The sequence below is a fragment of the Melitaea cinxia genome, chromosome 3, assembly GCF_905220565.1.
Source record: "Melitaea cinxia chromosome 3, ilMelCinx1.1, whole genome shotgun sequence".
In the NCBI taxonomy this organism is placed as follows: domain Eukaryota; kingdom Metazoa; phylum Arthropoda; class Insecta; order Lepidoptera; family Nymphalidae; genus Melitaea; species Melitaea cinxia.
In genome coordinates this window covers 19,517,336-19,532,700 of record NC_059396.1, presented here as the reverse complement: position 1 = coordinate 19,532,700, position 15,365 = coordinate 19,517,336, and the positions used below count along the sequence as shown (strand labels likewise).

General features: G+C 34.0%; 1 protein-coding gene and 2 non-coding genes across 3 annotated transcripts; 2 read left to right on the top strand and 1 right to left on the bottom strand.

The window, feature by feature from the left end:
- Positions 1-2,622: 2,622 nt before the first annotated feature.
- On the top strand, positions 2,623-2,704 carry Trnas-aga. The gene has a single exon. It is a non-coding gene; the product is annotated as a tRNA-Ser (tRNA).
- Positions 2,705-3,979: 1,275 nt separating this feature from the next.
- On the top strand, positions 3,980-4,639 carry LOC123668430. Its single transcript, XM_045602164.1, has one exon. The coding sequence runs from the start codon at positions 3,980-3,982 to the stop codon at positions 4,637-4,639; it is 660 nt and encodes a 219-aa protein (XP_045458120.1).
- A 5,761-nt stretch (positions 4,640-10,400) lies between these two features.
- Trnas-cga lies at positions 10,401-10,482 on the bottom strand. The gene has a single exon. It is a non-coding gene; the product is annotated as a tRNA-Ser (tRNA).
- Positions 10,483-15,365: the final 4,883 nt, after the last annotated feature.

Genomic DNA, 15,365 nt, shown 5'->3' with positions numbered 1-15,365 from the left:
TCTCCTACATGGGGAAAGAGGCCTAGTAGTGGGATATTACAGACTGAAGCGAATTTAAAAATTGTAATTTATCGCCTAACTTAAAGTTTTTCAAATTCAACAATATATAATGACAATAAATAATTACTAGCAATAGCCGTGTGAATAATTCGCACTAAATAAGTAAAAAATTTAGCGACCGTCAAGTCAAGTTACTTATAGTAGCGAACATATCCGCCTAGGATCCTACTCTTACACGGATAAAGAGGCCTATGCCCAGCAGTGGGATGTTGCAGGCTGAATTGAACTGACTCTTCTGCTATCACCGGGTGTTAAATAAAACGTGTATAATAGAAATAAAAATAACCCGCAACTAAAACTTCCAGCCTTTCGGTTAGGATCGTTCAAGAAGTTAGCCCGTCAAAAGTTCGCGACGTGAATTCGTGTCAGAACTACGCGCGGTGGCAAAGCGGTGACGAGTCAGCCCTTCACAGAACGTTTGTGCTATACCGATAGGACAGTATATCATTTTATCTTTGGAAATATTTATAATTTACCGTGTAAATATAATCTAGGTTTATGTGTATGTGTCTATGTGTGTGTAAAGACAGTTATGTTGGTATTAAAACTTGATTGTAATTAAATACATTTAGTTAGATTTTGATGAGATTAATTTTTACTCTTACGGTACATTATACACTATTAAGTGTGTACATATTACATTTTGTCTCATAATATAAAAAATTAATGTTCAGTTGTTAACAATAAACGTCTGAACTGTAAATTCTGTTTATCAGTGGCTGCTTTCTCTAAATCCTGAATCGGTATAGCTATGTTAAAGTTTTCGTTGAAGTATAATTAAAACTCGTGGTCGAAAAAAGTAGTAAAAATAAAGAACCTTTTTAAAAAATTTCAATTTGACTACAGACTGACAATCAGCAAAAGAGTATAATATGCGTGTGTGTGTCAAATACATGGTAGTGTGTGTAATGTTTTTTTATTGTTTATATATATATATGTATATATATATATATAAATATATAAATTTCACAGTATTACAGTTTCAGCATAGCATTCGCTTACACGTGATAATGAGAACTTAGTCTTATATTCCGTCGAGTCATTTGGTTTCCTTCATAATATTAGGATGAATTATGATCAGGTTCGCTTGTTTATTAGTTACGATTTCCGTTGATTTGTTCGTGTTTATGGGAACCATTCATTCCCTAACTTCCGTTAATTTACTAAAATCTTATATGTGTTCATGATAAGTGTTAATAATATAATAACATATTCTAATATCAGGAAGCAATACTCTGATTAATATAGAAATAATATACACATTGAATTTCCTTCAAAGATGTATTGACTTGTCTAGTAATAAATGGAGAACTGGTTTTTTTGTTCGGCTATACTGCGAAAACTATTGAACCGATCGGAATGATACTTATACCATAAGATGCAGCGTATTTCGGAGAAGGTTTTAATATATAATATGTTGGTGATTACTTATTGTGTGAATAAATATGGACGGATAGAGGTCGCTGGTTTATAATAAAAAGAATTTAAAATAGCTAAGTCATGAAATTTGGTACTGTGTGGCTACGGTACTAAAGAATATAGCCACCCCCTCTATTCCCGTGGGTGTCGTAAGAGGCGATTAAGGGATTACACAGTTCCGCTACCACCTTGAAACTTAAAAAGCCGACCAGTGGCGGGATACCATCCAACAGCTGGCTTTGAAATACACAGGCCGAAGACGGGCAGCAGCGTCTTCGGTGCGACAAAGCTAGCCCTGCGGTCACCAACCCGCCTGCCCAGCGTGGTGACTATGGGCAAAACACATGAGTTCACGTTGTTTTTGGCGTGAACTTGTGGAGGCCTATGTCCAGCAGTGGACTGTATAGGCTGTAATGATGAAGTCAAGAAATTTAGTGTAGGATGATAATAATGACAAGCGTATGTGGATTTAGTGACGCAGTATTTTATGCGATATATGACTAAATTAATTGTGACTGGCTGGCCGTTTACTTCTTAAATACTATCCGCGGCGTTTCTTACCGATTCTTATCTGCAGAATGTACATTTTGAATCGGGATTGAATCCACATTAGCTGCAATAAATTTATCATTTTTTTCAATTGTCAATTTATAAAACAACGATTTAAAATTAAGTTCAATCTAATAAAATCATTTTTGATTTTCATTTCTTTGAAATTAAAATCACTAGTTTTTGTTAAGCTCGCTTCTCATTTTCTGTTAAGCTCAGTTCACACTCACAAAATGGTAATATTATTACCTGCTTAAAATAAACTAACCGACCTGGCGAAATTTGTACCGCACTATTTTTACATAATAATTATATATATCGAAATAAAATATAGGCTATGTTTTATTCTCTTTCAAGTTGGATCAAACTGCACATGTTGTGCAAATTTGATTACAATCGGTTAAGTAGTTTAGGAGTGCATTTCGGACAAACAACCTAACGCGTAATTTATATATATTAAGATATTGCAAATAATGACGTAGCACACATCATAATATGGTTACCGTTATTTCTCAATATTCGACACTAATATATTTTGAGAGTAACTTTCACTAAGTCACAGATATGTATACTATTTTCACACTAAGAATGGAAGCAGTCGTGGCCGAGCGGTTAAGGCGTCTGACTAGAAATCAGATTCCCTCTGGGAGCGTAGGTTCGAATCCTACCGACTGCGAGTATTTTGAAGTCTCAAGTATGCCTTTTGTTATCCTAAAGATAGTTTTTGTTATTTTTATTATGACACAGTGTTGACACGTAATCAAGAAATATAACTGCAGCCTGTAATATCACACAGCTATAGGCCCAGTTTTCCTTGTAGAAGAAATATTGGAGATTAATCCATCACACAGCTCCACTGCAGGTTGGCGGATAAAATCCCTACTATGAGTAACGATCGCTATAGTGCGTTTCATCGAATAGTTCCTATGGCGTTATGTTGGCCCCACTGAACTCCACTCTCTGTCAAATTCATTGCAACGAGAAGACGCAACCGCAGATTTTGTTTATTTTCATTTGATTTTTGACTGAAATCATGCCCAAAACTTTGAAAAGTGGTGAAAGAATGATGGTATTAAAGGTGAAGACATTTTGTGAACGTGAAAAACGTAATAATGCCCCATTAATTCCTTTAAGATGTGTTCAGGCTCGTGTCGCCGTCATGACAGGTTAGTCAAATAGGGTTACCAGTAGCAGATAATAATTTCCTCACTTAAACTAACATTTTTTTTAACGGTAATTATTTTTAAGACCTAGGTAAGCATGTGCACTTGTGACTAATGTTGGTTTACGTATTACTTTGACAATAGATAAACCGCATATTTAAAAAAAAATAATAAACCGAATTATTTTAGGTATATCCGAAAAAAACGTGTCTAAAATCACTAAAGAAGGTGAGTTCGCAGCCAGCACTTCGACCAAGGTTTCAACACCACGCAAAACCGGCCCCCGGCCTAAAAGAATCGAACTGGATGACTTCGACCGGTGTGCTATAAGGCATAAAATACATGAATTTTATTCCGTAAAAAAGGAGTTGCCCACTCTAACAAAGTTATTGCATGAAATGCGAAGCGAGATAAATTTCAAAGGAAGTCGTACCACTTTGTGGAGAATAATGAAAGATATGGGATTTTATTTTAAACAATGTGGATCCAAAAGAAAAGTTCTAATGGAGAGATACGATATTGTCGCCTGGCGTTATCGATACCTGGAAGAATTGCGAAATAATCGTCTCGGAAACCAGCGCCCAGTTGTATATTTGGACGAGACATATATACATTCAACATATTGCGCCGGAAAATGTTGGCAAAGCGTGGAAGAAGAAGATGTATTATCATCAGACCCCAAAGGGCCACGTTGGATTATCGTCCACGCAGGTGGTGCTATGGGTTTCATACCCAATGCTCAACTGATCTTCAGATCTCAGTTACAAACGGCCGACTATCACGACGATATGAATAAGACGAATTTTAATAAGTGGCTTAATGAAAAGCTTATACCAAATCTGCCTCCTCAATCAATTGTGGTGATGGATAACGCCTCCTACCACACAGTGCAGCTTAACAAAGCACCAACAATGTCAAGCAGAAAGACAGAAATGCAAAACTGGATAACAAGTAATGGTCTTTCTTATTTGCCAAGTATGGTAAAAGCCCAGCTATTTCAAATAATAAAGGAACACAAACAACCGCCTGTTTATGAAGCCGATGTAATGTTGGAGGCGCATGGGCATAAAGTGGTAAGGCTTCCACCTTATCACTGCGATTTAAACCCCATCGAGCTGATATGGAGTGTCTTAAAAAGACGAATTGCTGAAAAAAACCTAGGTCAGGAAGCAAATAAAATCGTCCAAATCACAGAAGAAGCATTTGCAACGATCACCGAAGTAGAATGGAGAAAAGAATGTGAGCACGTGAAAAAATTGGAAGAAAAATATTACGCTGATGGCCAAGTTATTGACAGCGAGATGGACAGGTTCATAATTGAAGTGGAAGACGATAGCGACACTTCTGATGACGAAGATGATATGGAAGATGAAGATGACGACGATCTCTTGGGTATAAGTCCGTTAGATGAGCATCTTTTGCCTGATCATAATTATAATAAAAATTAAAAAATTATTTATGCTTTTCATTACCGTCCTGATTTTTAAAATTACAACAATCGAATAATTTTTAAATATATAATCAGTAATAAGACCTTTGCACTTTATTCAGTATGTTTTTTTTTTTGTTTTTAGTGTGCAACAAAATAAAAATAAATAATAAATATATTAGAATAACTAAAAAACGTGTATAAAATTACCCTTACTTTGAGGTAAGTTATTATAGATAATGTCGGAACACTGGAAAACATTACTGCCACATTAACGCCATAGGAACTATTCGATGAAACGCAGTATATCAGGTGTACATGATAACAACCGGGACCGACTGCTTAACGTTCCCTCCGAGGCACGGTAGGGACCTACAAAGACCGATACCCATACAAATAGATACAATATATTTAAATTGCTCGTATTTATAATAATAATAATAATAATAATAAATATCTACACAATACACACACGGTCGTCTGTTCCTAAAGTAAGCAACTTAATGCTTGTGTTATAGGTAACAGCCGACTGGTATATAGCTACATATTTTTTTTTTCGATAAACATACTTATAAATAATACATATATAAATATATAAATAAATATTTATATTACACCCAGACTCGGGGTGGGAATCGAACCCACAACCCTCGGAGCAGAAAGCAGGGTCACTACAAACTGCGCCAACGGGCTAGTCAATACTACCTTTAACCCGCGGCTTCGCTTGCATTGATTTTCTTTTCATAATAATATAATAATTGTGTTTGCTCGCAAACGAAAAAAAAACCGACTTCAATTACATGGACGAGTAATACAACGTAGATCGACGAAAAAATACTCAAGTGACTGCGCGTTATCAAAGATTACTCAAAAAGTAGTTATCAGATCTCAATGAAATTTATATGTGACTACATGACAAATATCAGCTTTCGATTAAATTAAAAACTATTAAAATCGGTACACCCAGTAAAAAGTTATTGCGGTTTTTCAAGAGTTTCCCTCGATTTCTCTGGGATCCCATCATCAGATCCTGGTTTCCTTATCATGGTACCAAACTAGGTATATCCCCTTCTTAACAAAAAAAGAATTATTCAAATCGGTACATCCAGTAGAAAGTTATGCGGTATAATACAACGCAGGTCGACGAAAAAAGCGTCAAGTAAAACCGCATTATTAGATATAGCTCGAAAAGTAGTCGTTAGATCTCAAATAAATTTAAATGGGACCAATTGGCACACACCACCTTTCGATTAAAAGAAAATTTGTCGAAATCGCTCCACCGAGTCAAAAGTTCTGATGTAACATACATAAAAAAAAAAAAAAAAAAAAAAAAAAAAATACAGTCGAATTGAGAACCTCCTCCTTTTTTGGAAGTCGGTTAAAAAGTATCCTATGTAACTTCTAATACCTCCACGAGTATGTGTACAAAGTTTCATGATGATCGGTTCAGTAGTTTTCGCGTGAAAGCGTAATAAACAAACTAACATTTACATTTATAATATTAGTAGGGATATTTTGTTCGTTAGATAGACTGACAATAGTTTATAGACGTGTACGCTATCTGCTGCAAGTCTTTCTCTACTTTCTAACAACTCTACATAGACAATTGAAATGAGTCGTGTGTGAAACGTCCTTTCAGATTGTCTGTCCTTGTGAGTTTCCCCACCACGCCCGTGCACCGTGTGGAATGTTACAGACTAGATTTGATCGTAATTTACTTCTAAAGAGTAACCCTCCGACACGGTGAGTCGAGTGTGGGTTCGATCCCCGCTGGAACGGTTGGTACTTTTGATATGATATTAAAAATGTTTATAATTTCCTCATGTGCGGGTATTACACAAAATAATTGTGTTTGCAGGCAAACGAAGGAAAACCGACTTCAATTATATCGATAAGTAAATACAACGTAGGTAGACGAAAAAATTGTCAAGTAAATACGCATTATCAAAGATTATATATATATATACTCCGAAAGTTGTAATCGGATCTCGATAAAATTTAAATGTGACATGGTAAACATCGGCTTTCGATTAAATTAAAAATCATCAAAATCGGTACCGTAAAATGGGGTGAATAGGGACAAATCTGAACTTCTTAAAGAAAATTAAAGCATTTTTTTACGGATATATTGCTGTATTGAGATTGAAATGATTGAGTCTTTATGGTATCTCTATTATCAAATATAAAACTTTGCGATTAGCATTTCAGTTTATGAAAAAAACGTTAAAATATATGCTTTCCCTATTCACCCGGAAATTGGGGTTAATAGGGACGAAAATAGGGACAATAGAGAAATTCATCAGGGCTGGCACTTGTGTAATATATAACAATTTCTTGCTACCTATTTATTTTGTTTTATCTAATTAATTAATTTACTAAACAAACCACTAACTGTTGCATTTTAGTATGATACTAGTAAATGATTAGTATGCAATACCTAAAAATATAGTCGCTGAAATAAAATGCACTTATGTCTTCTATGGTTTATTTTTATTGGAAAATCGTATTGAACGAACCTTTTGTAAATTTTGTAAACCCGTTTGCCCAGTGTGGTGACTATGAGCAAAACACATGAGTTTACGTCATTTTTGGCGTAAACTTGTGGAGGCCTATGTCCAACAGTGGACTATGATAGGCTGTAATAATAATGATAATGGTTGTAAATTATTATTGAAGTATTTAAACATTTCAAAATCAACAAACTTATATAAATTTACTATAAAATAGCTTTTAGCACATAAAATATAAAAAAAAATCATTAACTAACAACTCACTCTTTAAAAACACTTAACTATAAATAAAAACGTTAACGCGATCAAACACTATGGAATGTTATTTAAAGGTATAAAATTAACTTGAAATTTTACGCTTATATACTAGATAAGGGATCACACATGGTTTGTCTAAGAAAAACTTATTATGAAATTCTTAAAAAAAAATAAATATAAAAAAAAACAATTAAACAATATCAAAATCAAAATCAGTCTCGAAGAATTTCCAAGTCATTCTTATAGTAAACAGGTCTTCTGAGACCACTTGTATCAGGCTTAGGTTCCGTGTTATTCTCGTAATTACTGGATCTTCTGAAACCACTCATACCAGGTTCAGGTTCTGAAAGTTTCGTGTTATCTTCATAATAACTGGAACTTCTGTTGCGATTATCACTAAGTTTAAGTTCAATAGGTTTTTTCATATTACCCTTGTATATAACATCAGATAAAATACGTATTTTTTGGTTGTTATCCCTTAAAATATTAAGGGATCACACCTCTTATAAGGTTTGGTGCTTTTTGATATATACACGCGAGGCATATCTGTAAGAAAAAAGAAATAAAATGCATAACTGTTTATATAAATATTTCCACACAATACTACATCAACACCAAACACGATCAATCTATTTGACCCATGGTGTAGTACCATATCCAGCTTATAATCTTGGATGTATATGCAATTATAAGCAAAAACATAATTTAATGAATCAAATTATTACCTAGATATATATAAAAAAATAATCGTTTAACTGCTCAGTGACAACCCTACAAAGCTGTACCTATTCATACATAAGTCGTCCCTATTGATCTCAGTTTCATCCCGTTTAACCCCGCTTTCGTTGTTATTCATACCTGAGACGTCCCCATTCACCCCAAAAACAACAGATTTCGCATGCCTTTCTAATTTATCAAAATAATATTAATATTAATTAGTAATTGAGACTTACCTTTTATGTATATGACGGCCCAAACACTAAATAAAGTGTTAAACAAACACACGTATTTTCTTACTATAAAATAAACTTTATAGAACGAAGTTTCTAACACTGTAGTAACCGGCGTCTCGTCTAGCTTATTTTCAATTACGTTAAATTGATAATTTGGAGTTAATTTCGCGCTTATTCAGTGTTGGCATAAAAAGTTCCACAGATCTACTATCGCCCCACAAAAATTGGTAAAAGTTGTAACGACTTGGTACCCTAATATGGAGCGTTAAAAAAATTTCTTAATTTTATCCCGATTCACCCCTTGATCCCTATTCACCCCGTTTTACGGTACACCCAGTAAAAAGTTATGCGGAATTTTTGTATATTCAATTACATAAATTATTATTTATCTGTACATCAGATACATAACTCTTTCCCGTACTCGTCAACGACGTCGCGAGACGTCAACGTGGCTTCACTCAAAGGCATACTCGACCCGAGTCGAGGCTTATTAAAAAATACCATAGCGATCATTTTTTAATCAAATCAGTAACGCTACCCGCTCTCTCGAGTACAACAAATGAGATTTTTTTTAATTTCGTACATAACCTGGAAAGCCATATTGAATTTAAGGCGTCCTTATGTCACACTAGCTGTGCCCGCGACTTTCTCCGCATGGAATTTAACAAAATAGTTATTAAGTTAGCAGTTACAAATAAAAACTTAAATTAAAGTAGCCTAAATTATTCCTTAGTCATCAGCTATCTGCTAGTGAAAGTCCCGTCAAAATCAGTCCAGCCGTTTCCGAGATTAACCGGAACAAACAGACAGACACACAGACAAAAATCATAAAAATGCTATTTTAGTATGCGTAACGTGTATACATACATATGAATATAGTTAAAAGCGGTTATTTTAATATTACAAACAGACACTTCAATTTTTATTTATTTGTGTAGATTAGTAACCAAATTAAATCCAAAACAGATGCTTTGAATATTTATATATTTTTTAATCGGAAATAGAATAGAAAATATAATTATAGAATAAAAAATATGATTTTCGAACATAAAGATGTTACATATTTTAAAGAAATCACTGTGTACTTTCATTTAAATATTTTAATATCAATAATTTTAATAGTTTCAACTACAATTGTGAAAGTAATAAAAATAAACAATAGTTTACAAAATAATTGTGTTTGCAGACAAACGAAAAAAAACCGACTTCAATTACATCGACGAGTAATACAACGTAGATCGACGAAAAACTAGTCAAGCAATTACGCGTTATCAAAGATTACTCAAAAAGTAGTTATCACATCTCGATAAAATTTATATGTGACCACATGATAAACATCAGCTTTCGATTAAATTAAAAATTATCAAAATCGGTACACCCAGTAAAAAGTTATTCTGGATTTTCGAGAGTTTCCCTCGATTTCTCTGAGATTCCATCATCAGATCCTAGTTTCCTTATCATGGTACCAAACTAGGGATATCCTTTTTCTAACAAAAAAAAAGAATTATCTAAATCGGTACATCCAGTAGAAAGTAATGCGGTATAATACAATGTAGGTCGACGAAAAAAGCGTCAAGTAAAAACGCATTATTAGATATAACTCAAAAAGCAGTTGTTAGATCTCAAATAAATTTAAATGGGACCAGCTGACACACACCACCTTTCGATTAAAAAAAAATTTGTCGAAATCGGTCCACACGGTCAAAAGTTCTGATGTAACATACATAAAAAAAAATACAGTCGAATTGAGAACCTCCTCCTTTTTTGGAAGTCGGTTAAAAAAACACGCTTTTATATAATATATATATTGTTAAATAAGCCAAACAAAAAAAAATAACCTTATCAAATTAGTGTATTATCATCGGTCCTCGATAAGTCTGCTAAGTCTAAATTAAATCTGAACGTTTAAAGTGAGTCAAAAGGAGTCGGTTACAAACATACAAACATACAGGTGAAGCTGATGAATGCGTGTAATAAGATTTTTACGTCAAAATGTACCTATTTGTTTATAATTTTTCTTTCAAATAAATATATTAAAATGTACAAAAAAAAAAAAATACGCAGCCGGTAGGATTCGAACCTACGCTCCCAGAGGGAATCTGATTTCGAGTCAGACGCCTTAACCACTCGGCCACGACTGCTATGCTGGACTGTCTCAAAGGTACAACCTATTAACAAACAGACTTTAAAGTGAAGGTTAATATATTTGGTCGGTATTTTCTGTAAGATTAAAATAAGTTAACCCTTAGAATACTTTTTAATACTTACTGCATAAAGAATAGATTCAACCTGTAATATCCCACTTCTGGGCTTAGGCCTATATCTCCATTTAGGAGAATGATCAGAGCTTAATCCACCTCAATACTCCACTGTGAGTTGGTAGTTATATTCTTTACTGTTAGTAACGGTCGCCATCACGTTTATGATAACAACCGTGATCGATAGCTTAACGTGATCTCCGAGGCACGGTTAGGTGACCCACAAGAACAGACAACCAGATTGGAAATTGTATGAACACAAATATTCTTTCCGAGCGGAAATCCACGACCGCCGGTGTTTAGGCATCGTCAACACCGCTCAAGCACCACACACCGGAGCAATCGTCCTAACCTAAACAATATTTGAAAAAAATATCATATGTCATATTATAAGGTCTACATAAATAGGTGAAGTAGTATGAAGATGATACAATCTTGTAACTTTTCGATAGGTTTAACTCTCACCCTTCTGTACCATACTAATATATAACGAAATATGTTCATTATTATTTAAAAAAATACTAATAGTATATTAATTATTGCACTTGTTTTTTAAGCCTATGGCTTTTTTTTTAATATGTACGATTTTATTTTTGATTTACCCACACATTAGGAATTCTAAACATTTTTGAACATCTATGGCTTTTTGTTTCTAATAAAATATATATTCTGTGACAATTTCAAGTTACTATTTCTGTTTTAAAAACATGGTCCTATAACATACAGACCAAGGACAAGCAGTGGAGCCATAGCAATAATTCATCACTTCAGCCTATCGCAGTCCACAGCTGGACATAGGCCTCCACAAGTTCGCGCCAAAAATGGCGTGAACTCAAGTCGTTTGCTTAATGTATTGCCTATAATAGTAATAATGAATGCAGGTGAATCCACGTGCGACACTTAGTATGTAAAGGGATTTGATCTCACAATCAAAACCAAACTTATAGGATATTCACATCTTGAATATAAGGTGCTCTTCGCGCCATCATTATTAAAGACGTTTCTCTCAAATCGAATAAGTGTCGGGTGGAAAACGGGGATTATCTGACAAATGAGTATTTTTCTTTATTAAATTACGACTAACATTTCTAACTTTATTGAAAATTCCCGAATCCAATAAACATCTCAATTCACGTGACATATTTCCGGGAATTATTAGCTTAGTCTTGAAATTGACATCGCTTTTGGTACTCTGATAGCTAAGATATAATTAAGTATTGTAATATCACTAATCATTGTCATCATCACTTCAGCCTGTCGCGGTCCACTGCTGGCTTACGCCGAAAATACGTGAACTCAAGTGTTTTGCCCATAGTCACCACGCTGGGCAGGCGGGTTGGTGACCGCAGGGCTGGCTTTGTCGCAACAAAGACGCTGCTGCCCGTTTTCGGCCTGTGTATTTCAAAGCCAGGAGTTGAATGGTTATCCCGCTATCAGTCGGCTTTTTAAGTTCCAAGGTGGTAGCGGAACTGTGTTATCCCTTAGTCGCCTCTTACGACACCCACGGGAAGAGAGGGAGTGGCTATATTTACTGCCGTAACCACACAGCTGTAATATGAATTGATCAAATTATTTTTTATTACGCTAAACAACATCCACGGGCTTTAACTGCTTATCCACGCGCATTATGAAACAGACTTTAGGTAACAGTCTTATGACCATGTTACTACTTACCACACTATCAGAAGTCATAGGAATTCTGAAATATGACATGGTACCGTATTTAAATTAAATGATTGAATACTGGAAAGGCCATTTAAGGCGATAGTTGTACCCGATACATTTATAAATTACCCAAGCTAACACTCGCAACTTTGTTTACATTGCATACTGTATTAATATTTTATTATATACTATCTGTACCCTGCGCGAGTTGCTACGCTTTTTTTTAGTCGTACCAACTCAGAAATCTTTGTGAACTCATGCATAGCACTTTGCTGAAGAGATGAGATGATCAAGTGCCTATTTTTAACCGACTTCCAAAAAAGGAGGAGGTTCTCAATTCGACTGTATTTTTTTTTTTTTTTTATGAATGTTACATCAGAACTTTTGACCGGGTGGACCGATTTCGACAATTTTTTTTTAATCGCAAGGTGGTGTGTGCCGTTTGGTTCAATTTAAATTTATTTGAGATCTAACAACTACTTTTCGAGTTATATCTAATAATGCGTTTTTACTTGACGCTTTTTTCGTCGACCTACGTTGTATTATTATTATACCGCATAACTTTCTACTGGATGTACCGATTTTGATAATTCTTTTTTTGTTAGAAAGGAAATATCCCTAGTTTAGTACCATGATAAGGAAACCAGGATCTGATGATGGGATCCCAGAGAAATCGAGGGAACTTCTTAAAAATCCGCAATAACTTTTTACTATTCTCTTCTATACTTCTCGTCTATTCTTATTCTTGTTAGTATTAGCCTTAACCGCGTAACTTGTTAAATAAATAAAATAATAATTTGGAATGCGGAGTCGCGGGCACAGCTAATTTTTACCCGACTGCCAAGGAAGGGTTATGTTTTTCGCGCGTATCTTGTATGTATGTATGTATGTTTGTATGTAATATTCTTTACTACCTCATATTTCCAGAACCACTGAACGGATTTACATAATTGAGGTATCGTTAGGTTCGCCTTAGCTGCCCAAGTGTTCTTAGATAGGTGACATTAAAAAAAATCAAACATGGCGGCTGCGCGAAGCCATTGTAGTTAATGAAAAAAAAAAATTCTCGAATACTGGAATACGAGGCATGAAATTGAAGGATAAGTCAAATCATTCTCTCTTTGTGCATGTCTCCGACTGCATGTTGTGTACGACGTTGCATAAAGTTTCGAAGGACTACCGTATTAATATATTTTAAATGTACAGCACAAAATGTTTGATATTGTTTCTATTTTTAAATAAAAATAACAGACAGAGACACAGAGTAGCCAGTTTATAAAATGAGTACAATTTTACCGACTTTTAAAGTGTGTGCATCTTTAACGACCTCCAAAAGTACCTAGAACCTAACATGTAAACAAAAGATGATATCACTGGCGCTTCGAGCTCGTGTAGCGTGCCCTCCAGCCATCAATTGTGGTATCACCGATCTACCACGTCGACGCGATGCTCGCTTCGCTATCTCCCATCTACGACTAATTACCACCAACCCAAACACTTACACCCATTTCTGTTTCGTTCATTGATTATCTTGTTCTGCTTTGTGTATTATGCTGGACATTATCTCTACTTATCTATATATCTATAGTTATAATATAAGTTGGTGCATTGGTTATAGGTTGGGAATAGGCTTGTTGGTCGTTGGTCGTGCCTACGGGAACGAAATTGCTTGTATAAGGTTGGAGTATAAAAATATTTGTATAATTTTGTTTTATATGTAAAAAGTTTTAGTACGTAGGATTTTTATTTATTTATACTTTTTTCCAGGCTGATACAACAGAAATATCAATTAGCATCAGATGTGGAAATTTATATTAATATTTGTTTTAAACGTCTACACTCAACAGTTATCTTTTTAATTATATTCCTAAGGGAATGTTTTTGTACACATCCTGCATCACAATACAGTTTAATATTTATTTTATTTTATTTATTTTTCAAACACAAGCCTATCATTGTATAAAAAAAATATTTTAGCGTGAAGCAGTCATATTAAACTGTAATCATTCCCTGTTCACCAACTAATATAATAATCTCCTACTTGTACTTAGTAAACAATATATGATTACAATATTTATGTACAGAAGAGCAGTCTTCACCTAGCATCAGTACGATCACAGGCTGATTAAAATCAGTTCAGTAATACCAATGTCAATTTTATTTTATATATAAAATGTATTAAATTAAGAATTTATTCATGTCACAATCGTATGTTTAAAGTCATTAGTGAAAAACAGTGTATTTACTCGACAGGATGTAATTAAAGACCTATTGTGATTACTTTCTGTAAACAAAACTTTGCCACAGTGACGTCTATTAAATTTACGTCAAGTGCGAGTTTGACTATCCATAGACAATAAATATTTCAGTAAGCACTACAAATAAAAATAAATATATTCTCTAAAATCGATAATTTTACTAAATAAAAAAAAAATTGTTTTGCTTAGGGGTAACTTATTCTTTAATTATTCGACACTTTATCGTGCTTGATACATATTCCACAAGTTTCTACTTGTTACGGAATCCTAAATATATGGAACGTAATTATGAAAAAAACAATTTTTATATTGGCACAGCTGTGAAAATAACTTACTTATATACATTACTAGAATTACTACGAGTATAGTGAAAATAATAAGTTTTACGTAATTTATAACAGATCCACAAACAAAACTTTTTAAATATAGTGGTCCTGCTTTCTGCGCATGTCAGTTGATTGATTGTTGATTGTCGGTTCGATTCCCGCCTGAGTCTACGTTTAATCTTTGTATTTTATTTATATATGTATTATATATATATGTATATTTATCAAAAAAGTGTCTAGCTATAACAGTTGGCCGTTACCTATAACACAAGTATTAAGTTGCTTACCGTAGGAACAGACGAACTTGTGTGTGTGTGTTATTATATAAGATATTAATTAATTTATTATTTATTTATTTATGTCATACAACTCGACTATTTAAGCAATAGAGTATATGCTTCCTACATTATAACTACTACACTTACTGGTAGAAGGATTACTGAAATTAATACAAAATTACCATGTTCATTAATTACAGTCAAAATCTCAATTTTTGTAAAATAATCTTAAAATCATT